The 26,567-nt window shown below is 40.3% G+C and overlaps 4 protein-coding genes across 8 annotated transcripts in view; 2 read left to right on the plus strand and 2 right to left on the minus strand.

Moving 5' to 3' along the window:
- Positions 1 to 10,172, plus strand: part of LOC125769736 (E3 ubiquitin-protein ligase CBL-B) — a 71,017-nt gene extending 60,845 nt beyond the window's left edge. For 2 of the 3 annotated variants that reach the window (XM_049438537.1, XM_049438538.1), the window contains exons 5-9: positions 120 to 236; positions 328 to 452; positions 536 to 657; positions 838 to 978; positions 6,246 to 10,172. In XM_049438537.1, coding sequence (XP_049294494.1) covers positions 120 to 236; positions 328 to 452; positions 536 to 657; positions 838 to 978; positions 6,246 to 8,615 — 2,875 coding nt within the window. In that variant the 3' untranslated portion in view covers positions 8,616 to 10,172. The remainder of the gene's footprint in view (positions 1 to 119; positions 237 to 327; positions 453 to 535; positions 658 to 837; positions 979 to 6,245) is intronic. The other variant, XM_049438539.1, reaches the window with a different exon arrangement.
- Positions 10,173 to 18,178: 8,006 nt separating this feature from the next.
- On the plus strand, positions 18,179 to 19,282 carry LOC125769749 (ADP-ribosylation factor-like protein 2). Its single transcript, XM_049438570.1, has 2 exons — positions 18,179 to 18,369; positions 18,436 to 19,282. The coding sequence occupies exons 1-2, from the start codon at positions 18,305 to 18,307 to the stop codon at positions 18,923 to 18,925; spliced, it is 555 nt and encodes a 184-aa protein (XP_049294527.1). The 5' UTR covers positions 18,179 to 18,304; the 3' UTR covers positions 18,926 to 19,282.
- Positions 18,944 to 19,330, minus strand: LOC125769754 (uncharacterized). The gene is made up of 2 exons (XM_049438576.1): positions 19,167 to 19,330; positions 18,944 to 19,089 (listed from the first exon to the last, which is right to left on the minus strand). The coding sequence occupies exons 1-2, from the start codon at positions 19,319 to 19,321 to the stop codon at positions 18,990 to 18,992; spliced, it is 255 nt and encodes an 84-aa protein (XP_049294533.1). The 5' UTR covers positions 19,322 to 19,330; the 3' UTR covers positions 18,944 to 18,989.
- Positions 19,331 to 19,481: 151 nt separating this feature from the next.
- Positions 19,482 to 26,428, minus strand: LOC125769735 (uncharacterized). 3 transcript variants are annotated; one of them, XM_049438536.1, is made up of 6 exons: positions 26,098 to 26,175; positions 24,256 to 24,349; positions 23,882 to 24,180; positions 23,649 to 23,801; positions 23,157 to 23,581; positions 19,482 to 23,077 (listed from the first exon to the last, which is right to left on the minus strand). In XM_049438536.1, exons 3-6 carry the CDS (start codon positions 24,053 to 24,055, stop codon positions 20,080 to 20,082), a joined length of 3,750 nt encoding a protein of 1,249 aa, XP_049294493.1. In that variant the 5' UTR covers positions 24,056 to 24,180; positions 24,256 to 24,349; positions 26,098 to 26,175; the 3' UTR covers positions 19,482 to 20,079. The 3 variants fall into 3 exon arrangements, with proteins under 3 accessions (XP_049294493.1, XP_049294492.1, XP_049294491.1); XM_049438535.1 differs by lacking the exons at positions 24,256 to 24,349; positions 26,098 to 26,175 and adding an exon at positions 26,180 to 26,428; XM_049438534.1 differs by lacking the exon at positions 24,256 to 24,349 and having other exon boundaries at positions 26,098 to 26,428.
- Between the last annotated feature and the right edge of the window lie 139 nt (positions 26,429 to 26,567).

Consider the following 26,567-nt stretch of genomic DNA (forward strand, 5'->3'; position numbering starts at 1 on the left):
GGAACAAACGAAAACGATCGTTGCATGCAGAAGATGGAAGCAGCTTGCTAAACGCGTAATGGAAAAGGCGAATGGAAGATTATTAATGTTTTAATTTGACTTTTTTCAATCGACTACAGATTATCCTGCACACGGTTAGGGCAGTGGGCGATAGGGTACGTGACGCAAGAGGGTGAAATCCTGCAGACGATCCCGCAGAATAAGTCATTATGTCAAGCTTTACTAGATGGCCATAGGTAAGTAAAACAGTGTGATATGAACCTCGGTAGAAGATTGTTTTATTATTTCAATTTTTATCTTCTATTTCCATGCTGTTACGCACCGCAGGGAAGGATTTTATCTATACCCCGATGGCAAACCGAACAATCCCGACCTTTCGTTTGCTGTGCAGAGCCCGCTCGAAGACCATATCACCGTGACGCAGGAACAGTATGAGCTGTACTGCGAAATGGGTACGTTTGGCTGTGCTCATCCTCATTGCGAATGAACCGTTTGATCGTTTCTAATTTTACCATTTTTTTGTTGCTCTTCACAGGAAGCACCTTCCAACTGTGCAAAATCTGTGCGGAAAATGATAAGGACATTCGCATTGAACCGTGCGGCCATCTGCTATGCACACCCTGCCTAACGGCCTGGCAGGTGGACTCGGAGGGTCAGGTACGTTTGGTTGGTTCGGTTGACCTTCACCACGGTACGGGATGGCTAATGTTGAAGCGTCAAGCTGTGGCACCTGTGTCACACTATTTCGTCTCCTCCGTCACCGGTCATCCTGAGCGAGAGAGAGAGTAAATTGTTCAGCAAAACTAATGTCACCATTCGTTTCGTTTGCCATTTCAGGGCTGTCCGTTCTGTCGGGCGGAAATCAAGGGTACGGAACAGATCGTGGTCGATGCGTTCGATCCGAAGCGACAGCACAATCGCAACTCGGCGAATGGACGCCAGCAGCTACAAAATGACGATCACGATGACGATACGGAGGTACTGTGAGCTTCCCAACCCACTCTCCCAACCCACTCTCTGCTACCGTTTCTGTGTGTTGTTGTGTGTTGTTGTGTATGTGTGTTATTATCCTTACGCGCCCGTTCACGTTTCGCTCGTTCCTGCCCGCGCTCTCGCCCGCTCTTTCGCTCTCCCTTTCCTGTTCATGTTTTCAGCCCGGAAGCGTACATCTCCTGTCGATAGAGGAGATCTCATCATCAAACCATCATAAACTATCCACGCACCCACCTCACCAACCGCCATCGCTTGTCTCGTGATCTTATGCATCCTTATAGTAGCGTTTACTTTCCTTAGTCCAGTTACTGTTCAGTGTTTATCCCTTTCGGGCACCAATGCAAAGTTCACCTTATGTGTGACACTCGTGCGGGTCAGATTTATGCTCCTGTCGTAGAATCATAGCTTTAGCACCGTGCTCGAATTGGCTGAATTGAAATTGTATAGTATCCATTCATTACAAATTCCATTACTATCCTTGCTACGCGCATATACAACTTTGCACGTTTAGTTACGCACGCGCTTTTTATCGAATAACGAGATCCAATTTAATTCCTCATCAACATCGGATGGTAGCTAGATACCTTCATCCAAAATATGGCAAGCTTTCCCAACTACTCCCCACTGCCATCTTTCTTTTGTAAATCGAAAGTGCAAATGTTCTCGGGGTCGAAAATCGATCAAAAACACAACATTACACGTGCATCGAGCAGCAGTTTTGCTTTGGTCGGGTCGGGGGGGTCGTCGTGTTGTGTGATTAGAATTGGAAATAATTCCATTTGTTGCACTACATTTAGTGTGTGTGTTTCTGTTTAGCCAAATTTGTTCAATCGTAGCGTAGGTTAAGTATGCGATAAGCTTGTTTACGTGTCTACCGGATGATACCGTTCCGCTTTTTTTTTTGTTATATAAATTATCTTCTTTTTTGCAGTACAGACACTAATACAGAAGTTATTCTGTTCATATCAATGTAATATAAATTTCTATATCGGACGGTTTACATAGTAGGGCAACGGCAAAACTAAGACAAGCAATTATACATATTAGTCAACAAACAAACAAAAGCTCGGCATATTCATAATTATTTCCCCCTGTCATAATACTTCATTCGCTAGCACATACTTTCCATGCTAGAATGTTCAGCCTTCGTTAACGAAAATCATGTTTGTATTAGATGCTTAAACATCCACAACGCACTGGAGGCAATAATTGCTTGCTATTGATAGTTAAACATAAAGAAAGTCGAATAAGCAACCGATAATACTCTCTACTGCGTACGCATGAATGTATGATTCCCTAATGCTAATACCGCTGCTAGACAGAGGCTTCCAAAAGTACCACAGAGAAAAGAGAAAATAAGTGAAAAGGAATGGTTTTTTTTCGCTAGAAGGATTGTACATACATTAAGAGCGGTAGCTTTTTTTAGATAAATCTGGTTGGCAAATTGCAACACGGAAAAATGAAAACAAACAAGTATAAAGTGAACCTTGTGATGATTAGCGCGAATATATTAATTATACCATGTGGCCTTCAAATTAGTTACTCTAAACTATTACGGTTATCGTTTTACATACGGACCAACATTCGGATAGCGTAGTGATATAATAGAATAGTGATGAGCTGTAGCAACGTAAGGTAGATAGATATACGTTTTCAAAACAAATTTTCTGTACTGAGATGCAAGATGCCATTTATTTGCTTGTTGAATGTGCACATATCAAAAGGAGATTAGGTGTTTCTTTTTGTTGCAAACGGTAGAATTGGTGTGTCTTTTTTGTAATGTAGTTTTTTTTCTCACAACCATCCAGCAACAAGTCCTTTGGTCTCGAATAATGTATGTATAAATCTTACGAAAAATGTTCCCTAAATGTGTCCAGTATGTCAGTCTGCTTAGGGATTAAGATATTTATTTAGAAAAACTAAAATACTTACCTATCCTCAATCGAGCTGATTTTAAGTACCATTTGTCGCAAATAAAGAACGGTTAGTGAACAGTAAAGAAAGTTTCACAATTATTCAGACCTTTTACTTGTGAGATGTTTATACAACAAGAAGCAAAAACACAGGGACAACTCATGATAGATAAAATAGACACAAAACTATTCGGTTAAGCAATCGTGTGAAACGTTTGCCCAAGCGTTACAGAGAACCGTATGATAAGAATACGAATATTTTAGCACAAGCAAAACAAGCATGTTAGATAGTTTAAATTTTTCGATCAATAAGCCCAATTATTGATACAATAAAACGAAGCATAAGAACAAACAACACACGTAAGCGAACGTCCAATCGATACTCCGTCCCTTCTATTACCCAGAGCGATCGGTTTTAACCGATTGCATTAATCTGTTTGCATTATTGGATTGTTCTTTTTTTGTTTTGGTTTTTTTCCGTTCCGAGTTTATTTATCACCCTTTAGCCCCCACGTATCACAGCGCATCACTTATCATCACTGCAAGGCCCACACACCTTCCCATCAAAACGAGCACCAACAAAGTATTTCGCCCATTCGCCCAAATTGGAATGAAGTTTGATATGTTTTACAAAAGTTGTTTTTCCGCATGCAGTTTGTGTTTGTTGGGTTCTGTCGTTCGTGTTTCGTTTGTGTTTAGTTCGTCCGTCGGTTGTGCTTTGCTCTGTAATCTAGTTGAAACAAAATGGGGCCCCCTATCGACTGTCCTGATAGCAAATGTTTAACTGTGTGTCCGTGTGGAGGACGATTGTTTAATGTTTACTCGTGTGATTCGTTTGGATATTGTTAGGGAAAATATGCCATTCGATTAGGCTCGTCCTACGTTCGAGATTCTGGCCAAATGAATTGCTGCTAGAAACAGTATCGGATTTAATTTATTTATATTGACATTTGCTTCACTGAAAAGGGGAATGTAAAAGGGAAGAAAAAAGGAAATGAATTTCACCAAAATGCGAAAAAATAATAAAATGTGTAACACAAAAAGCTACAAATTTTTATCAGTCACACGTTGCGCACGTTTCATAGTGAAACCCAACGTGTCATAAATCATGCATAACTTCCAGGCGCATAACCAATAATGGCCCTGTCGATGCATGTCGCGTATAAAAAAGCAGAAGGTGCAGATTGTTTAGGATATTTTCATTTTTTGTTTCCCTTTTCGCAATTGGATATCGCTACTGAAGAAAAAAAATGTTTGCATGTTAAAAAAACACACCCACACTACAAAATAAGCTACGACAGGAAGAAAAAGGCTTAATATTAAAACAAGAAAAAAACTGTTTGCTTCACTCAATAAACGTAATCAAAGTGAATAATTCAGCTGTATCCATCCAAATTGACTGTCTCCGTAAGAATTCCTGCTAATGTACCCACAAACACAAGACCCCGTTCCGGTTTTTGAAATCTCCAAAAAACACTTTACCTCTTCCCTGGGACGGCAATCCAACAAAGGAAATTTAAATAAACTCGCAGCGACAGTTTGATCCCCTTTTTTTTGTCCCAGGGAAACGGTTGTGAACATTCACGATGGTTCTGTTCTGTAGTTTGGGATCCTTTTCTCTTTCCTTGCCTAAAACCACCAGCACGAGCTTGACGGGTTTTGTGCTGTGAAAATGGATACGTCAATCGTTAAATTCAATCGTTTGATTATGGTAAACGGAAGTGAAGAAGGATTTAAAATTGTGCTACGAAAGGATAAAATAGAATCTACTTCATCATGCTGGTGAACCATACGATCGGAGGGAAATCTTCACATGCCTTTTTTTATTTTGTTTGGATAGGGACGTCCTGAAAAAACGTCCTGATTTCGAGTTGCTGCTTAATCAAACCCTTAAACAGGTTGAGGCATAGCTATTGCCCTCCGGCCGATTGTGGTACGTTTGAGGTAACCTTCTTTCCCACGGCGTAGTTTCATCCTTTTTTCCCGGAAAAACTCAACCCTCACGAATTGATAGAAATGTTCGTTTAATGAAGGAAGCCACCAGAAACTGGATCGGTTGAGAAAAATCGTGCATCATTAATCTCGCTACTCTTGAGGTTGCTTTTGAGATCTTTTCCACCAGGTTGCTATCACCGGCACCGTCTAGCTTTGCTGTGCTGGAACTGGGAAATGGGAAATTGATTCGTGAAATAAGTCATCGCTTTAGCCATCGCTGTAAACCCTGTCCTTGGCAGAATGGTTCATGTTTCTGGGTGTGGTGTACACGACCACACAGAGTGGAATATGGAAATACGATATGATTGAAAATTCAAACTTTTTTTTTTTGCTGTTCTGGTCCCCGTTTCGCGATTTTTCTTTTTCGCACCATACAGCATACGAGAGCAACATTATTACCGGAATTTTCCATCAATCTTTGCAATGGTGTATGTTTGCGTGTGTTTGCCGTGGCAAACCGAGTATTTATTGATGTTGAAATTAAACTTTTCCACCCTGGCTTCCACCGTACCTTGTGCCTGTGGCTGTCGACATGGCTACGGTATCGCAATTAATATTGCATCAATTGAAATAAGCAAGTAGGATTAGCCTACAAAACCAGTCACCTGTCAAGAATGGTAAATGCACAACAATTTATCAGGATATACAGGGTTGGATTGAAACACCAGAATCACCAGATGATGAATGTAATTTAGTTTTGGTTTCTTAAAAATATCACTTTTATTATTAACCAAAAATGGAAATTCAATGCGGCCAAAACAAATCGTCTAGTTCACGTATTAAATAGTAAACTTTAGGTAATTTACAATAGATATTTACATACAAAACCCGGTCATAGTAATTGACAATCCAATCAATTAAGAATGTTGATAATCATTAAGAAATGTAATTTACTAACAGAAAACACAATTTAACGCATGTTTTGTACACTTAAATCAATATATTACTCACAAATGCATGCATATCTTTTTCCTTCTTTATTTTGCTTGTTTGTGCTGTAACATTCCTTCAGTCTCTCAACCTGTTTCACCTCTTTCCTTTTTTATGGTAAATGTTTCGATCGATTACTCGATCAAATTGGTAATATACTAAATAATATTTCCTTCTCTGGTTCTCGTTTCTCTCTTTCTCTCTCTTTCTTTTCTCTATTACACTATTTCCTGAATTTGATCGCTCTTACCTTTGATATGATGTGTGCGTGCGTGTGATCGTGTATCTCCTAAAACTCACCGTGGATGATGGGGATCCGATGGGTACTTGGGTGTATGTGTGTGTGTGCGTGTGTATGTGTGTGTGGAATCCTTTATATTATTTATTGGTGCACGGACTGATCACGACGAGCAGGACGATTTCAATATTGCCACCTCATCCCTGCACGCGCTGAGCAACAGCATGACGCTGGCACGCAACAACAACGACAAGCAAAGTCCGCACTCATCGCCCCGTCTGCCCCGACGCCAGCAACAGCAGCAGCAGCAACAACAACAACAGTCCCAACAGCAACCGCCATCGACGTGTCAACCGATCACGCAGGCACCTTCGGCACCGGTGTTATCCAGTAGTGACATCTATGCCGGAGGTCCATCATCAATGCTACTAGTTGGAATCACCAGCCAACCACAACACCCAACCGGCCACAGTGGAAATATCGTTGCAAGCGCACCAATAGGACCTGCTTCTGTCGGTACCTGTAATTCCTGTCCTGGAGCTCACCCATCCTCCAACACATCATCCTCCTCATCATCGTCCACATCATCCACGACCACCTCGTCGTCCTCGCCCTCCTCCTCGTCCTCCACCTCCTCAACCTCTTCTTCATCGTCATCTACCACCTCCTCGTCCTCCTCCTCGTCATCTTCATCCGGGGGTGTAGGAAGCACCGGGATGGCATCAGCACCAGTCGCAACTTCGCACCCTGCCCTTAGTTCCCCGGCAGCCATTGCTGCGGCAGCGGCAGCATCGGCACCACCGCTAGCGGCGGCCACCGTATCGCACACAGTCAACGGCAACCTGGCGACACACACGAACATTTCGCTTAGTAGCTGCGGCACCAACAGTCCCGTCACACACAACAACCTGGTGAAGTGTAATAAATCTTCCTCCTCTTCCCTTCTACCGCAGGGCGGTGGCGTTAGTGGGGGTGCCACCTCCTGTACCGGATCTCACCAGCAGCACCAGCCGGCTAATCGGTTGAGTGCCCCCGTCAGCAGTGCAGTCGGATCCGGTAACTCACCGAGCAGCTATCTCATCCTGAAAGCACTCAACAAGGCCCTCTCGAGCGAAACGACTGCCAGCTGTCAGGGTGGATCGATGGAGTCGATCTACCAGCACGGCTATCGGCAATGTACGACGACTCCACCACCATTGCCACCTCGCAAATCTTCGCCGGGTATTTTAGCGGGGAGCGGTAGTGGACCTACGGATAATCGACTTCAGAAATCGACCGTCTGTAGTAATCGTGTGATCTCCAGTACTCCATCGGCGCAACACCTGCAACCGAACGCGGTACGACCTTCGGGTCAGATTAATGGTGCATCGAGCATGGGCAACTTGGCAAACCATACGACCGGTGGGCTACATCTTAGTCGCAGTTCGGAGAATCTCCCATCGTTGGCATCCTGCCAACAGCAACCCGCTCCACCGCCCGTTCCCAAACATCAGAACATCGTAGTGACGGCACAGGAACAACACCACACGGCGACATGTCCTTGTTCTAGCTCACAGCAACAATCTGCAGCAGTGACCGACCCATTCGCAGCTGCTGACGGCAGCTCCGATAAGGTGATCGTCGGTCCAGCGGAAACAATCGTCGGTATTATCGACACGAGGCCACCCGAAGCGCGCCATCCGATCATACTGAAGGTGGACGAAAAGTCGGACCAAAGTCTGATCCTTACCGCTGCCCTCACACCCAACAACGTGTACCAGTTCAAGCCGACGAGTGCGTCGGTGAGCACCAACAATCTGAACGGACTCGTCACGGTACAAACAGCGCTCAGTGAGCAGGTTACCAGCAATAGCGGAGAGTCAGCGACAACAGTCAGCACAACGTCGGTCCAGTACAAACCAGCTCCGGCTCAACCGCAACCAACGCCCCAGCGACAGCCGCAACCCCAGCCAAGGACACAGTTCACGCAACCACAACAACAACCCCCGACATCTGGTGCGTCGACTCCTTCGAACAATCATCAGCGACATCAGTCGCTACCGGCCAACAGTGCAGCCGTCGGTGCAAAGATCCTGCCGCATCCACCTTCCAAATCGATCACCTCCTCACAGTTGGCAGCATCTGCAGGTGGCGGTCGAACCGCTATATCCTGCAGCAGCAGCAGTAGTACCGGTGGTCATCCGCTTGTATACGAGAACGTCAATCTAGCATCTAGCGGTCCACTGAAAGACTGTTCAAGCAATCGGCACGTAATGCCAGCCAGTGGCGGCGTTAGCACTAGCAACACTAGCACCGCCAGTAGCAACAATAACCATCTAGCCAATTTCAGCGGTGGTGGAGGAGGGCCTTCGCTCAGCTCGGCCCTCAACAACAACAACAACCCGAACGTACCGTACGAGAACATTAACCTGGAGTACATTGCACGGCTAATGCAGGAAGGCTACTCGAAGGAGAACGTCATTACGGCACTGGGTATCTCGCGTAATAACATTGAGATGGCGTGCGACATACTGCACGAGTTCGTCAGCAAAAGTGGAGGCGGTTGAACGGGATGGGACATGAGAAGGGAAGCAAACCGGTAACAATGCAAACACTAGTTAGGAGATTAGGATTTTGTAATGAGATAGACACTGGGAAGGACGCGTGACTGCGATCGTTGCGATTTGAAGAAGGACAAAATCGATAGAAAAGAATTCCCGGCAGTGTGTGTGTACATATAGCGAGATAGTAGGATTATTATACTCTATATTTAAGCATGCGAGTGTGTTGTGTTAGGATTTTTAATTGCCGTTGAAGTAAACACGCGATCTGAAGCTAGTTTTCGTAGGATGAGTGTGTGTGTATGAGTGTAGATCAACGGTTGAGGAGTGTATTATCCTTTCATCAAATGGAAGCTTTATTTTAGTTCCTTATCGAGCGTGGTGAAGTTTACGTTTAGCATTAGATAGACACGAGGTATTTTTGTTTTTAAACTCTATCAATTTTGTAGCTCTCTGTTTCTTTTATTTTTATTATGGATCACTATCTTCAGAAGAAGAAGGATTTTGCATTAGACGACCACGGAGGAAAAATAGTCAAACACGTAGCGCGTTTACAACTTTTGCGAACATTCCTGACTGTGACATCTCCTATAGTGGAGGTAGTTTTACTACAACAAATGCGCACAAACCAAACAAACAAACAAACAAAAGATATGCAAATTTCCGCATGTGGATTTCTGTGGAAGCAGATTTATTGTATACGGCAAAAGACTCTAAAAGCTCTGTTAGTCACAAGCGCTGAAAATGTGTTGCCATTATTCTCTTTTTCTCGTAGAGTTTAGTGAGTTATTTCAATGCAACGTCTGCAGCAAAAACCGATACCAGATTTTTTGAAAAACTTTAGATAAACTCTGAATTTATAGCACGCAGTTGTAAAATGAATGTGTAACCCGTTTTGTAAAGAGTAATGATGTGGCTGTGGTTTTCGCATGTTTTTATCAAATTTTGCTAACGAAAAACTGTAAGACAAGAATAATTGTATGCTTTCGGGTAGATAAAAAGAAACTTACTAATAGTACGAATAAAGTCACAAAGCTTTGGAGTTGTAGACATATTTCAGCGCTCGTGCAATCTCGCGGCTTTAAGATGCAAGGTGCGCGTTCGTGCCAAAGTGTGACGATAGGTGACATTCAGTCCTTGTGTTCCTTTTCACTGTAAAAATAAAACAAGAATTGATAGTCGACATAGTAAGGTTCACTAGTCATGCGTTTGTCGTCCTTACACTCACCCATCGAAAAGAGCACATAGTTCTGCGTTTTATTAAGCCATAACAACCTACCAAGTCATTGCTTGCTGGATAGATAGGTTTAAAACAGACTAACGTACACGGAAATGTAGCTGCAATATGCGACTCGTCCCGATAGGACAGATGTATTATAAGTTCCGTGCACTTGTATCAAAGCAACAACAAAAAACAGGATAAAGAATCTGAATGTGTGTATAAATGATTTGACTGATCGGTTCGATCGGATCGTATACAATAAGCTTTACGTTGCCGTTGATATTACAGGCGTTTTAATTTATGCTTACATTACGAAGTTGAATACATCTCACAGAAACTAATACGTAATGTTTTCTTTCTCTGTATAAGATAATTGAAAAACAAAAACGAAGGAAAGATATTTCAAACACAAAACGGAAGAAACGCAATACCACGCTCATATGTCTAGCGTTTGGCAACAGTAGCTATTTGCATAGGTGTACAGCACGACGCATTTAAAGGTGTAACTAATGAATTGATGAACGATTTTACATTTTTAAAACATTCGGTAATCCCTACGGAAACGTTTGTCCCCACAAAAACCAAAACTCTCTCTGTCGACTGGAAGACTGGGGAAGCTTTAAGCAATAGCAACTATTACATTCAAATCTCGCTTACCAGTGTAAAGTTTGCAACGATTACTTCATCTACATCCACTACAACCTAGGCAGTCATCGTTTCATATCCCGCTAACCTGTAATACTCATCGCTAGACACCGGAATGCGGATGGAAGCGGGAGAATAAAGAGAAAAACAAGTGCATCATCTTCCACTCCTTCTCTCATTTCCTTGTAGTGATTTTAGCACAATGAAATAACGTCAAAGGTAACATAAGTGTATCTCAGTGTATATAAAAAGTAGCAAAAAATAAGGAATGGAATAGAAAGAAAGCAAGGAAATCCGTTTATAACAAAACGAACCTAGATGAAACTAAACACCCAAAAAAGGCAATTGGATCGAATGTGATGCGTGGAAAGGAGCAAGAAGCAAACATAGAAGAAACATAATGCAATCAACAAAGCGAACAAAGAAAGAATTGTTTAGTTTCATAAATTGATACAAAAGAAACAAATGAAACTAAAAAACTTACAAAATGCAACACGACCATAGACAGGAAACCAATAGAGTTGTAACACAAAAAGAAAACACACAAATATCGCTGAAAGCGTTTTTAAACGCGATCAATACACGAAACGAATGAAATCGAACTAGACAAACTAGGAGCTGAGGGAGCTGAAAACAAAAACATGCATATATTTTTTATATACATTCTTCAAGTTAAGAGATAACACAAATGCAAAGAATTTCGAAGCGAAAGCGAAACGAAACTGGCAAAACTCTAGCAAGCATCATACATATACGAAATATTAAGACAGTGTAATTAGCAAACCGTCATTATAAAGGGCCCTCCCCACCATTTTTGATCCTTTTCGTGTATTTTTTTTGTCCTTTTTTGCTGTACATCGTTCAAGGAGCGTTTTGGGTAGGTGAATGTGTGTGTGCGTGTGTCTGCGTGTGTATGAGTGGCCAGATAAGGACACAATCTATCAAGTCAAAGATTCACCACTCAAAGACCATTAGCAGTAAGCAAATTAACAGCAATTAATCTTACAGAACACAGGATACCGTAATGGAGCACAATGTTACAAAGTATACTCCGCACACAATTTCAATAACAGTCCATTTGGAAGAGTGAATATTTACATAAAACCACTTACAAAAACAGTTGCCCCACACATGCACACACACAAACCAACATCTAAACAGTGAACCTCGCTCGTAAGTACACACCCCAAAATCGGAATTTAAGATGTTTGCCAAAAAAAACCTACTAATAGTTACTTGCCACAAGGATACCAGTACGAAGGAATAATTAAAAACAAAAAACAAAGAATACAGTTGGCACTCACTCTTCACTACTTTCTGGTACTGGGTAATGATGGTTTAAACTCTGTGAATAATGAGTAAGAGATAGATCAGATAGATCGTAGCGTGGTAAGGGCAAGGGGAGTTGAAATCGCATTGCAATTTGGCCATTTAGATTACAACTCACGGTGATGAGCAATGGCGCGTATTGAAGGAACTGGAGCAAATATATGTATATGTATCTCAAACCAGAGCATATAAGAAACTTAACAAAGCCCGCTGGTAGTTTTACACTTTTATTTGTCCTTCATTTTTCTTTTTTCTTCCTATGTTTTTTAATGTGTTTTGGTCGTATCTCTAAAGAAGTTTTGTTTTTATATTGTAGAGAGCTTTTTAAACTATTTTTACAATACTTTGATAACATAGGTTGAAAGAAAATTATAAAAAAAAGAAAAAAAAATAGCCTCTATAAAAGCATTCCTAATTTATGTTCCAATGGGTAAGTAGCTAAAGTAAACGATATTTCCAGTGATGTATGTGATAAACGGCACCGATTCCACAGGACCCGATATCAAAGGATTGACTATCCGACCATGTCGGGCAAGGGGTTAGCCTTACGAAAATTTCGATTTGAAATTTTTTTTTAATTTTCAATTCGAATTTGCATTAAAATACATCAACTTATAAATGAGGAAAAAAATGAGGAAAATTTTACATTTTCTCAAACAGGGTAAGGAACTTGGTTCCTCGAACAACTTCCGACACAGACATCTGAGGGCATGGCCGTCCAAGAAGAATATGTAGCCATTGATGCCATCTATCGACCACAAGTTAAAGATTGGCGATCCGTTGAATACCGACCAAGTTATAGGCAAAACTTGTTGCAAAAATGAGGAAAATTTTACATTTTCTCAAACAGGGTAAGGAACTTGGTTCCTCGAATAACTTCCGACACAGACATCTGAGGGCATGGCCGTCCAAGAAGAAAATGTAGCCATTGGTGCCATCTATCGACCACAAGTTAAAGATTGGCGATCCGTTGGATACGGACCAAGTTATAGGCAAAATTTGTTGCAAAATGAGCCTTAGGAAATTGACAAATTTACAGATTTTTTTAATTTTTATTATTATTTTTTATTCTTTTTTAATTTAAAGCATTATTTGAGTGAAAAGAAACTTATTGTAACAATTTCGCATTAAAATAAATCAATTTAATTTTTTTTGCAAAATTTCTCAAAAAAATCGTAAGGGGTTAGCCTTACAAAAATTTCGAGTTGAAAATTTTTTTTTAATTTTTTTTTATTTTTGATTGTTTTTTAAATTTAAAGCATTATTTGAGTGAAAAGAAACTTATTGCAAACAAATTTGCATTAAAATACATCAACTTATAAGTGAGGAAAAAAATGAGGAAAATTTTACATTTTCTCAAACAGGGTATGGAACTTGCATCCTCGAACAACTTCCGACACAGACATCTGAGGGCATGGCCGTCCAAGAAGAAAATGTAGCCATTGATGCCATCTATCGACCACAAGTTAAAGATTGACGATCCGTTGGATACCGACCAAGTTATAGGCAAAACTTGTTGCAAAAATGAGGAAAATTTTACATTTTCTCAAACAGGGTAAGGAACTTGGTTCCTCGAACAACTTCCGACACAGACATCTGAGGGCATGGCCGTCCAAGAAGAATATGTAGCCATTGATGCCATCTATCGACCACAAGTTAAAGATTGGTGATCCGTTGAATACCGACCAAGTTATAGGCAAAACTTGTTGCAAAAATGAGGAAAATTTTACATTTTCTCAAACAGGGTAAGGAACTTGGTTCCTCGAATAACTTCCGACACAGACATCTGAGGGCATGGCCGTCCAAGAAGAAAATGTAGCCATTGGTACCATCTATCGACCACAAGTTAAAGATTGGCGATCCGTTGGATACAGACCAAGTTATAGGCAAAATTTGTTGCAAAATGAGCCTTAGGAGATTGGCAAATTTACAGATTTTTTTAATTTTTATTATTATTTTTTATTCTTTTTTAATTTAAAGCATTATTTGAGTGAAAAGAAACTTATTGTAACAATTTCGCATTAAAATAAATCAATTTAATTTTTTTTGCAAAATTTCTCAAAAAAATCGTAAGGGGTTAGCCTTACAAAAATTTCGAGTTGAAAATTTTTTTTTAATTTTTTTTTATTTTTGATTGTTTTTTAAATTTAAAGCATTATTTGAGTGAAAAGAAACTTATTGCAAACAAATTTGCTTTAAAATACATCAACTTATAAGTGAGGAAAAAAATGAGGAAAATTTTACATTTTCTCAAACAGGGTATGGAACTTGCATCCTGGAACAACTTCCGACACAGACATCTGAGGGCATGGCCGTCCAAGAAGAAAATGTAGCCATTGATGCCATCTATCGACCACAAGTTAAAGATTGGCGATCCGTTGGATACCGACCAAGTTATAGGCAAAACTTGTTGCAAAAATGAGGAAAATTTTACATTTTCTCAAACAGGGTAAGGAACTTGGTTCCTCGAATAACTTCCGACACAGACATCTGAGGGCATGGCCGTCCAAGAAGAAAATGTAGCCATTGGTGCCATCTATCGACCACAAGTTAAAGATTGGCGATCCGTTGGATACGGACCAAGTTATAGGCAAAATTTGTTGCAAAATGAGCCTTAGGAAATTGACAAATTTACAGATTTTTTTAATTTTTATTATTATTTTTTATTCTTTTTTAATTTAAAGCATTATTTGAGTGAAAAGAAACTTATTGTAACAATTTCGCATTAAAATAAATCAATTTAATTTTTTTTGCAAAATTTCTCAAAAAAATCGTAAGGGGTTAGCCTTACAAAAATTTCGAGTTGAAAATTTTTTTTTAATTTTTTTTTATTTTTGATTGTTTTTTAAATTTAAAGCATTATTTGAGTGAAAAGAAACTTATTGCAAACAAATTTGCATTAAAATACATCAACTTATAAGTGAGGAAAAAAATGAGGAAAATTTTACATTTTCTCAAACAGGGTATGGAACTTGCATCCTCGAACAACTTCCGACACAGACATCTGAGGGCATGGCCGTCCAAGAAGAATATGTAGCCATTGATGCCATCTATCGACCACAAGTTAAAGATTGACGATCCGTTGGATACCGACCAAGTTATAGGCAAAACTTGTTGCAAAAATGAGGAAAATTTTACATTTTCTCAAACAGGGTAAGGAACTTGGTTCCTCGAACAACTTCCGACACAGACATCTGAGGGCATGGCCGTCCAAGAAGAATATGTAGCCATTGATGCCATCTATCGACCACAAGTTAAAGATTGGTGATCCGTTGAATACCGACCAAGTTATAGGCAAAACTTGTTGCAAAAATGAGGAAAATTTTACATTTTCTCAAACAGGGTAAGGAACTTGGTTCCTCGAATAACTTCCGACACAGACATCTGAGGGCATGGCCGTCCAAGAAGAAAATGTAGCCATTGGTACCATCTATCGACCACAAGTTAAAGATTGGCGATCCGTTGGATACAGACCAAGTTATAGGCAAAATTTGTTGCAAAATGAGCCTTAGGAGATTGGCAAATTTACAGATTTTTTTAATTTTTATTATTATTTTTTATTCTTTTTTAATTTAAAGCATTATTTGAGTGAAAAGAAACTTATTGTAACAATTTCGCATTAAAATAAATCAATTTAATTTTTTTTGCAAAATTTCTCAAAAAAATCGTAAGGGGTTAGCCTTACAAAAATTTCGAGTTGAAAATTTTTTTTTAATTTTTTTTTATTTTTGATTGTTTTTTAAATTTAAAGCATTATTTGAGTGAAAAGAAACTTATTGCAAACAAATTTGCATTAAAATACATCAACTTATAAGTGAGGAAAAAAATGAGGAAAATTTTACATTTTCTCAAACAGGGTATGGAACTTGCATCCTCGAATAACTTCCGACACAGACATCTGAGGGCATGGCCGTCCAAGAAGAAAATGTAGCCATTGATGCCATCTATCGACCACAAGTTAAAGATTGACGATCCGTTGGATACCGACCAAGTTATAGGCAAAACTTGTTGCAAAAATGAGGAAAATTTTACATTTTCTCAAACAGGGTAAGGAACTTGGTTCCTCGAACAACTTCCGACACAGACATCTGAGGGCATGGCCGTCCAAGAAGAATATGTAGCCATTGATGCCATCTATCGACCACAAGTTAAAGATTGGCGATCCGTTGAATACCGACCAAGTTATAGGCAAAACTTGTTGCAAAAATGAGGAAAATTTTACATTTTCTCAAACAGGGTAAGGAACTTGGTTCCTCGAATAACTTCCGACACAGACATCTGAGGGCATGGCCGTCCAAGAAGAAAATGTAGCCATTGGTGCCATCTATCGACCACAAGTTAAAGATTGGCGATCCGTTGGATACGGACCAAGTTATAGGCAAAATTTGTTGCAAAATGAGCCTTAGGAGATTGACAAATTTACAGATTTTTTTAATTTTTATTATTATTTTTTATTCTTTTTTAATTTAAAGCATTATTTGAGTGAAAAGAAACTTATTGTAACAATTTCGCATTAAAATAAATCAATTTAATTTTTTTTGCAAAATTTCTCAAAAAAATCGTAAGGGGTTAGCCTTACAAAAATTTCGAGTTGAAAATTTTTTTTTAATTTTTTTTTATTTTTGATTGTTTTTTAAATTTAAAGCATTATTTGAGTGAAAAGAAACTTATTGCAAACAAATTTGCATTAAAATACATCAACTTATAAGTGAGGAAAAAAATGAGGAAAATTTTACATTTTCTCAAACAGGGTATGGAACTTGCATCCTCGAACAACTTCCGACACAGACATCTGAGGGCATGGCCGTCCAAGAAGAAAATGTAGCCATTGATGCCATCTATCGACCACAAGTTAAAGATTGACGATCCGTTGGATACCGACCAAGTTATAGGCAAAACTTGTTGCAAAAATGAGGAAAATTTTACATTTTCTCAAACAGGGTAAGGAACTTGGTTCCTCGAACAACTTCCGACACAGACATCTGAGGGCATGGCCGTCCAAGAAGAATATGTAGCCATTGATGCCATCTATCGACCACAAGTTAAAGATTGGTGATCCGTTGAATACCGACCAAGTTATAGGCAAAATTTGTTGCAAAATGAGCCTTAGGAGATTGGCAAATTTACAGATTTTTTTAATTTTTATTATTATTTTTTATTCTTTTTTAATTTAAAGCATTATTTGAGTGAAAAGAAACTTATTGTAACAATTTCGCATTAAAATAAATCAATTTAATTTTTTTTGCAAAATTTCTCAAAAAAATCGTAAGGGGTTAGCCTTACAAAAATTTCGAGTTGAAAATTTTTTTTTAATTTTTTTTTATTTTTGATTGTTTTTTAAATTTAAAGCATTATTTGAGTGAAAAGAAACTTATTGCAAACAAATTTGCATTAAAATACATCAACTTACAAGTGAGGAAAAAAATGAGGAAAATTTTACATTTTCTCAAACAGGGTATGGAACTTGCATCCTCGAACAACTTCCGACACAGACATCTGAGGGCATGGCCGTCCAAGAAGAATATGTAGCCATTGATGCCATCTATCGACCACAAGTTAAAGATTGACGATCCGTTGGATACCGACCAAGTTATAGGCAAAACTTGTTGCAAAAATGAGGAAAATTTTACATTTTCTCAAACAGGGTAAGGAACTTGGTTCCTCGAACAACTTCCGACACAGACATCTGAGGGCATGGCCGTCCAAGAAGAATATGTAGCCATTGATGCCATCTATCGACCACAAGTTAAAGATTGGCGATCCGTTGAATACCGACCAAGTTATAGGCAAAACTTGTTGCAAAAATGAGGAAAATTTTACATTTTCTCAAACAGGGTAAGGAACTTGGTTCCTCGAATAACTTCCGACACAGACATCTGAGGGCATGGCCGTCCAAGAAGAAAATGTAGCCATTTGTACCATCTATCGACCACAAGTTAAAGATTGGCGATCCGTTGGATACCGACCAAGTTATAGGCAAAATTTGTTGCAAAATGAGCCTTAGGAGATTGGCAAATTTACAGATTTTTTTAATTTTTATTATTATTTTTTATTCTTTTTTAATTTAAAGCATTATTTGAGTGAAAAGAAACTTATTGTAACAATTTCGCATTAAAATAAATCAATTTAATTTTTTTTGCAAAATTTCTCAAAAAAATCGTAAGGGGTAAGCCTTATGAAATTTTCGAGTTGAAAATTTTTTGAAATTTTTTTGTTATTTTTTATTCTTTTTTTAATTTAAAGCGATATTTGAGCGAAAAGAAACTTATTGCAAACAAATTTGCATTATAAAATAGCAAATTTTAAAATTTTGAAAAATTGCTCAAAAAAATGGTAAGGCTATAGCCGGGGTGCAGTGTAAACGAAGCTAAATGTTCGAAAATTCGTCAACTGTTCAACGAGTCAAATGTTCACTGGGAGCTGTCACTAGCAGTGCGTGTCAGTTTGAACCAATTTGTAAACAATAACACCTACGGCATTGCACAAAAAGACACGCAAGATGGGATTTCTAACGATTCTAAAGAAAATGAAACAAAAAGAAAAGGAAATGCGAATATTGTTGCTGTGAGTATGGAGTGTGAAATTTTCATAAAACTGAACCGCATTAAGGGGTTTGTTTTATTCTACCAGTGGTCTCGATAATGCCGGAAAAACTACCATCCTGAAGAGATTCAACGGCGAGCCAATTGATCAGATATCGCCCACGCTTGGGTTTAATATCAAAACGCTGCACTACAACGACTATGTGCTGAACATGTGGGACGTTGGAGGCCAGAAATCGTTGCGATCGTACTGGCGCAACTATTTCGAGTGTACCGATGGGCTCATCTGGGTCGTCGACAGTACGGATCGGATGCGCATGGAATCGTGCCGCGAGGAACTCACACTGTTGCTCCAAGAAGAGCGACTAGCCGGTGCCACACTGCTGGTTCTAGCCAACAAACAGGATCTGCCCGGAGCACTAACGGCGAACGAAATCAAGGAGATATTGCAGCTGGACAAAATTGAAACACATCACTGGTCCATACAGAGCGTGAGCGCAGTGACGGGAGGCAAACTGGTGGAAGCCATCGATTGGTTAGTGGAAGATATATCGAAAAGAATTTTCACACTAGATTAGTTACACAAAACCCGTGAATAGATTAGCATTTTCTGCAATAAGCAAATGTATTTAGCGCGAGAAATCAGTCGCGCGTAGCGCTATTCCAGATGCGATTCTTTGTTTTAGCGTTCATCTTATCGCTGGCACTTAGTGGCGTTAGGTGGGCCGCATCGACAATATTTCTGTGGGTGATAAAAAAAACCAAAACAAAAATGATAGTTTCGCAACAATTGATGAGCACAAGACATGCGACACTCACTTGAAATCGTCATAGTTTTTCGATGTCAGTACCGCCCGCAACTTGGCATCGTTCCGCACAGCATACAAAACATCTTCTCGTATTTGTTCCAAACAGCGTGCCTCTAGTGCGATTATATCGTCGCGACTAATAATTCCATTGCCAGCTGCGGACATGGTGAACTTTCTTTCCCGATAGACCAAATGAACGAAAATAACACGAAAACGTTGCCCATGACAACATACCGTAACGAGGTTACAGGGCAGGGTTACTGCAACTAACACCCATTTGGGTTGCTTTTGTACTAATCATAAACTCACCACACCAATAACACACTTTTAAAGGGATTCTTTATCATTTAGGTATATTTATATTCATATGTTCTTACACGTCAAATACACTGCAGTTTCGATGATAATTATAGTGTAATTCTTTAAAATTTAATTCTCATACACGATGTTACCATGCCGTCCATGTCTACTTAAACATAAGTTTCCACATACCTTCTGTTTCGTCACATTGCCGTTTTTGCAAAAGATATTCCTTCCGAAACAAAAAAGAAGCATTCCTACTTGAGTTTTCACCAGCGAGTCTAGAGCTAAGCTTTGACCGCATGAAATATTAAGATTCCCCATCTTCATACGTGCAATCATATGCAGCACTTGGTTGCTTACAAAGCACAGGCGTGTTCTGTTCGTAATTTTGCCAGAAGTAAGTAGGCTCATTGTACTTTAAATGCTCTGTACACATTATCATGTAGAATCGAATGAACCCGGTTCTGGAAGCTTAATAAATACTAGAGCTGGTAAATAAGAAGAAAATAGTTACTATCCATCAGCAGAATTTAAAATGTCCAATATTGCATTCCAGCTAAAATTTCATCGTTGCTAGCAACGACACAAAACTCCTTCTGTGTGCCCTGTGTGAACTTCCTCTACTGAACTTTCATCGGAGGGGTACTTTTTTCTTGCTGTTCCGTGCATGTTGTAACAGTATTGACGTTTTCCTTCATCTCCTCCGGCAGTGCTGTAACACTTTTAACTGTGTCTGTTTCAGCGGAAGTTTCGGCAGTAACTGTGTCATGAGTATGTGGCTCTTGTTGTTCGTCACCCGTACTTGTTGCTGCCTTATTCGCCGGCACAACATCCGACGACTCGGAAGTAAGGGTAAGCAGTTGCTTTTCTTCTTCATTGTTAACCTTCCTTTGTTCATCATCATCATCATCAGTTCTACGCTCTTCATTATCCAGATCAGCGTCAAGTGTTGCTATGTTTTCTACCACAACCGGCCCACTGCATTTTTCAACAGCTTTTGGTACTTGTTGCGGGGTCAGATCTTCCAAAGTTTCGGCTTCTGAAACATCAGCCGGTATCGCAGTATCATCGTTATGAACCGCGTTATCTGCTGATGTTTGTTGTTCATTGTATGGCTCTTGTCTCTGACAATCCTGCACCTTGTCTTCCGGAATTGTAGTAACAGATGCAATCATTTTCTCACTAACATTTTGTTGTGGCGGTACAATGTCTTCCGGGACTGTAGTTACGGATGTAATCTTCAGCTCATTAACATTTTCTTGTGGTGGTACTATGCCTGCAGGAATCGTACTTACAGATGCAATCCGTAACTCACTAGCGTGTTGTTCTGGTGGAGGTACGTTGACTTCCGGAACCGTAGTTACGGATCCAATTTTTAGCTCACTATCGTTCTTCTGTGGCAATGCATTGTTTGCTATTGCTGCTACTTCTTCTGAACTAGACGGTTCAGATGATGAAGAAGAATCCGTATGCGGCAGGTTGTCCATCTCTACGGAAGTATTCTTTTGCGGCTCTTCTAATACTTCTGTTGCTTCTGGTGCAACAGTGTCCACAAGCGACAACGATAAATGTTCTACCGCATTGATGGATTTCACCTGCGATATTACTGGCAAACCGAACCATTCCGTTCGATCGGCCAAGGAATCGGTGCTGTCTTTCGAACCAGATTCTTGCTCTGTAACGGTTGGCACACTATCCTTTTTCTTCATCAGAGCAAACGGATTAATCATAACGCCAGATTTGTGAGCCATTACGTTCGGCTGACTGTTGGACGACTTTTTGCCCGCAGCAATCCGTACACCCGAAAGACTCAATGGATTGAGTGCTTTCTTGTAGAAATCACTGTTTGATGCTTGCCTTTTGTGCGACACTGGATCATCGTCCGGACGCTCTCGCTTAATGCGCTTCCCGTCGAATGCTACCTCGTCGGAAGGATCCGTTGTTTCGTCCGCGCCAGAGTCAGGTGCAGTTGAACTGCACGGTCGGGTGTCGTCTTCTTGCGGTTCCTGTTTAATTCGTACCGTCGACATGTCGAAGTGTGTGGCCTCCGGTGGACTATGTTGCGCCGGATATGTTACACTTTCCTGCACCCGTTCGTCCGCTTCCATCGGTTCTTGTTTAATGACCACACTCAAGGGAGATGTCATTGTCCGCGGACAGCGATTCACCGGTGGTAGTTTAGCTGGCGTTTTAGTCGTTTTCTTAGTTCGGGCATCTGAACGGGTTTGCCGTTTATTGGCTAGCTCATCCGAATCTTCTTCGGGCGTTAATATGGGATCAGTGGAAACCGGTTCCTCACCATTCTCACCTACCACGGAAGCGTTCAGCAATCCTTTTTCCTTCTTTATCTTTATTCGCAACGCTTGATACGATGAAAACGGTGGTTTGGATTGTTTTTCCATCACAGAACATTGCTCAACCGGAGCCGTTTCCGCCGTTTCCGTCGTTTCCGCCGTTTCCGTCGTTTCAGCCGTTTCCTCCATAAGCTCTTGCTTAACAGCAACAAACATGGAAGCATCTTCGTATCCTTCAAAATCTGACTCATCTCCATCGTCAGTGGCCATTGGTTCTTGTTTAACCTGAATCCCGAACGGTTGCGTTGGTTCGGTAACGATCTCCGCTACCTGAGTGTTAATCGGACCCCAGTTGGTAGCAAAAGGCCTTCCGGAACTGAGCGGTTGGTTATTATATTCCACACTAATTATCTCAACATCACTATCACTGTCACCACCATCATTATGATGCGCAAAACTATCGCCACCATTGCCATAATCGTCTACGCTGTTATCGGATTCTGCACCTTCCTCAGCCAGATGGTCAACACGGTCACGGTTTGTAGACAATGTGCCCAACATGTTGGAATCTTCATACATTTCCTGCTTAACGTTGGCCATCGACAGTACCACCATCGGCGTGTTGGAACCCTCACCTGCTTTATCGGCACCGGGCGACGACAAACGATCTCTTTTCTTTTTCTTTTTGCGCACCTTCGAAATGGTAGCGATTGCTTCATTCACCGACGACAGCATACTGTTGATGGTGTTTATGTCCGTGTTTCCATCAACCGATTCGCCCGAACGCAAAAGTGTTGTTATTTTGTCCGTCTCCTTGATCAGCGAAGATCGTTTCTGGGTTTCCCGCGTTTCGGCGCCCGACAATGTACCCTCGGACGACATGTGACCGTCCGCAATGGAGTTGGACTCTGATTTAACATCCGGTAGATCCAGCAGCGGTGGGAATGGCAGATCTATCATTTCCTCTTTCATTTTTTCAGCCGCACGTGACGGACGGCCTCTTCTTTTTACTTCCGTACCAACGCCTGCTACCAGACCATTCACTGATCCGGAAGCCGGTTCATCTTTCGGTACGATATACGGCTCCAACAACGGAATCGTACCGGTACAGTACAGCATAAAGTGGCGGAGGAGTAGATTTTTCTTGAGAAAATGTTTACCACACTTCGGACAGTTGGCTCGAGCGCGCATGAAACATTTATGCCACTCGTACAGGTTTCGCGTTTTGAATATTTTGTGACATAACGTGCATTGCATATCGGGCACGAGGGTGACTTCATGCGCTACTCGGGGTTGCCGTATACAAGCATTTACCGACACATGTCTTAAAAGAAAAGGATAGAAAGAAATTATGCAGGTTTTGCCTTACAGTCACAACATCACGCCAAATCGGCTATACTAACTTGTTTAGTGTATTGAGTTTAACAAACTTCTTGCCACATCGGAAACAGCCAAATGACGTTCGTGTTAGCTTGTGCCAAAGATTGTGGTCCTGAAACTCCGACGCCGTATCGAAATACTCCATACAAGACCCACAACCAAATTTGTGCACTAGCGGCGTGTGCTTTACGACGCGATGACGCTCCAGTTCGGTGCTCTGGCTGTACGACTCATTACAGTACTGGCACGGGTAGTCGTACTTTGCGCGCTTTTCACTAGGACCATCTTGAAATGGTTTGCTGTCGGCTTCTTCACTGCTAGCCGGCTCATCAGCCTCTGGTTGTTTCTTCCTGTTCCTTGTTTTCGGTCCACGTTTATCATTCGGTTTCACATCTACGTCTTCATCAACTTGTGTTACCTCAGCAGGGCTTTCTGGTTCGGCTTTCGGCTTAAGTCGGAAGCGACATTGATTACCCCACCTTGTTCGACATTCACAACGTATAAAGCATACTTACCAACGATGGAGCAGGCACCACCATGGGCAAATTGAGGAATCTTCGTGTCTGAATATTTGTAGCTTCGCACATCAAACGGTACTCGTGGAAATCGTTCACCTTGTCCACGCACAGTGAACAAATGTTCTGCGGCATTTTATCATTCAGATCAACCTGTTACAGTGGAGAAAGGTTCACCGTCGTTAAGGTAACGCATCACTACTATCTGATGTTTTGCGATTATTCGCACTTACCTTTATTCCTACACATTGCTCAATCTTTTTTGCCAATGTCGGTTCATCGGATTCCGAAATGAAAATAACATCTTCTGCGCCTAATATTGGAATCTTATCCGGATTATCCACACCGCATAGACGGCAAATATTGTACACTTGCTGGCAGAGGAAACTGATCGAAAATCGCTCCATCGTGCTGTATGTATCGTTGTTCCCTTTCGGGAAGAGCTGGGTTAATCCTTGTGCCTTCCTTTACCACACAATTCAAGCGCCTTCGCGTTCACATTAAACCACCAATTTTATGTTTTAATTACCGTCTGCAAAGAAAAAATATACACTGTTTTTGCTGTGCCATCGGAGTCTACCCTAGCGATGCTGTGTTTGACATTTACTGCTTTCGAAAATGGGCCGAAAAGTCAAACAATCGGTCAAGCAATGAAATCAGGCTGTCTGCACACTTTCTGGTTTCAATCTGACTGTGGTGTCCTAGCACAAAAATAGAACACTGTTATCCTTTATTTTACTATCAGATAAAATTTATACAAAAGTTTATTCTAGCAGTCGACAATATGAAATTCGATACAAGCGATTTTTGGGACGTATTGGAATCTTTCAATAAAGAAAAATATTTTTATTTTTATGAAAATGAAAATGAAACTTCTCGACACTTTTCGATAAAGCACCATTTTAGATTTCATTTTGACAATTGAGGAATATGCTTTTTTGCAAACGCACAAACATACGATTGCAAACTTTTGTTTATCTGCCTTTTTCTTAAATTATATTTGCTCATTTACTTAATTGATTTGGCCTTTGTCTATTTCCATATTAAATGGAAAAACATAAAAGTTAGCATTCCAAAAACATATGTCTACTATGATACATGAATGGAAAAAACACGCAAGAGACTACCCAACTAACAAGTTTGCCAGGAGAAAATTCACATGCCAGAGGGACAAAAAAAGCCCATTCTAGGTTTTATTGGAACGAAACTAAGTAAGGGTGTTCAACGACACACGACAGAACCGGTACGAAATTCCATCAGGATCATTCCTTCGTACGTGAGACTGACGATCCTGCTTCGGGCAAATATCTCAAACGGAAAGAAAAACAGCAGGACGAGACCGACGAGTTGCCACGAGAGAGCAGAAGACTACACTAAATTTATTAAATGATTAAACTTCGAGAAGCTGAAGCAGATACCAACAACTTTGTTGAACAATGACAACAGTAAATATTCCTATCATAAGTTTGTGGTTATGTGTGTCATAAGTTGACAACTGTTAAAATCCTATCATAAGTTTGTGGGTAACTCTGGGTCGGTATAAGGAAGGATATAATGCGAGCGGAAATTATTCTTGATGAAGCTTAGGCCAATTTACTTATCAGAATAAAATGCTGAAATGACTAACAGATAAGTTCAATACCAATTAATGTTAATCGCATTTTACTCTTCCAAACACTTTTCATTTCTACCGTGATCTTTATTTAGCCTAATAGCAATGCGTGCTATCAAATCTGCGCCATTCGCAGGCTAAGGTCAACTATCATTTCGCATCGGAATCGGGTGTTATTTTTGTTACTTTTCTACCATTTCAATGTAAAATGAGTTCAGTTTACCTTATCGCTTACGGAGTTACCGCTGAACAACAGAGTAAATAGGACTGCTAGCTACTTTGACACATTCCGAGAAATTAATTTACGAAAAACTAATCAGACTGACAGTCTCTGGCATACAAAATCGCTCGAAACATCAATTCCACACAGTTTGGTGAATTGGGTAGGATTTCGTCGGATGCTCCAATTTTTCTCACGGCAGGATCTTTTATGTTAGCCCTAGCGTATTTTTAAAACAAATAATTACAAATTCTAGGCCCATGAGCAGTACCATACTAGAAAAATTGAACACCATCGAATTTGTAATTAAAATGGTACAGAAAACACCGAACCGCGAAGGCCAGGCGTTTAAGCACAATAAGATGATAAAGAAGGTGAACAATATATCACTAAGCCTTCGGAAGTACATATGCTTTCCGCAAATCCATATTTTCTTGTAAATGAGATTGAATGCTGCAGATTTGTTTTGCTTTTTTTACCCCACCTCAATGCATGGAATTCATCAATATCTGATTTTCGCAATAACAAATCAACACCAGCACTCGAGTAAATGATCCGAAACGGTATTACCTCATTGAAAACTATAAGTTTATATAAATTATGCACACGATACTCACGGTATTCCCGACCAGTAAATTCACAAAACCTTTGCCTTCTGAGAAGCGTAAACAAGTAATAAGCACAATGAATACAACTTACGATTCCACTTGTCAAAAATTTCACTGCTTTCTCTGGATGGGTAAATGTTTGCGATAGCTACGATTCACAATTGCCCGCTTTCTTGGTTTGAAATGGTATGCGTAGGACGAAATATTTGTTTTGTTGTGAGGAGAGATAATTTTACCTACAGCTAATCACAAAATACAACTGGGCTGGAATAAACTATGCGGGTCTGCACACCCAAATCCAAATTTAGCCGGCTTCGCAAGGTCTGATCAATATTGGTGTTTTGCCTCAAATGAGCGAACCTTGTAAAAGTTCGAACAAGTGTGTTTCGAAATCCAAGTGAGGTTTGTGTCTTGGGAGTCGGCTGATACATTCCCGTCCCATTTGTTGACATGTAAACAAACGTTTATCTTTCAATGAG

This window comes from Anopheles funestus, chromosome 3RL, assembly GCF_943734845.2.
Source record: "Anopheles funestus chromosome 3RL, idAnoFuneDA-416_04, whole genome shotgun sequence".
Taxonomy (NCBI): Eukaryota; Metazoa; Arthropoda; class Insecta; order Diptera; family Culicidae; genus Anopheles; species Anopheles funestus.

Bases quoted from the DNA above. Each gene is read 5' to 3' on its own strand.
- LOC125769749 (XM_049438570.1), top strand. From the start codon at position 18,305: ATGGGATTTCTAACGATTCTAAAGAAAATGAAACAAAAAGAAAAGGAA. The intron at 18,370-18,435 runs GTGAGTATGGAG...TTATTCTACCAG, and splicing joins GAAATGCGAATATTGTTGCT to TGGTCTCGATAATGCCGGAA.
- LOC125769754 (XM_049438576.1), bottom strand. From the start codon at position 19,321: ATGTCCGCAGCTGGCAATGGAATTATTAGTCGCGACGATATAATCGCA. The intron at 19,090-19,166 runs GTGAGTGTCGCA...TATCACCCACAG, and splicing joins AAAAACTATGACGATTTCAA to AAATATTGTCGATGCGGCCC.
- LOC125769735 (XM_049438535.1), bottom strand. From the start codon at position 24,055: ATGGAGCGATTTTCGATCAGTTTCCTCTGCCAGCAAGTGTACAATATT. The intron at 23,802-23,881 runs GTAAGTGCGAAT...CCACTGTAACAG, and splicing joins AGCAATGTGTAGGAATAAAG to GTTGATCTGAATGATAAAAT. The intron at 23,078-23,156 runs GTTAGTATAGCC...TTTTCTTTTAAG, and splicing joins AAACTCAATACACTAAACAA to ACATGTGTCGGTAAATGCTT.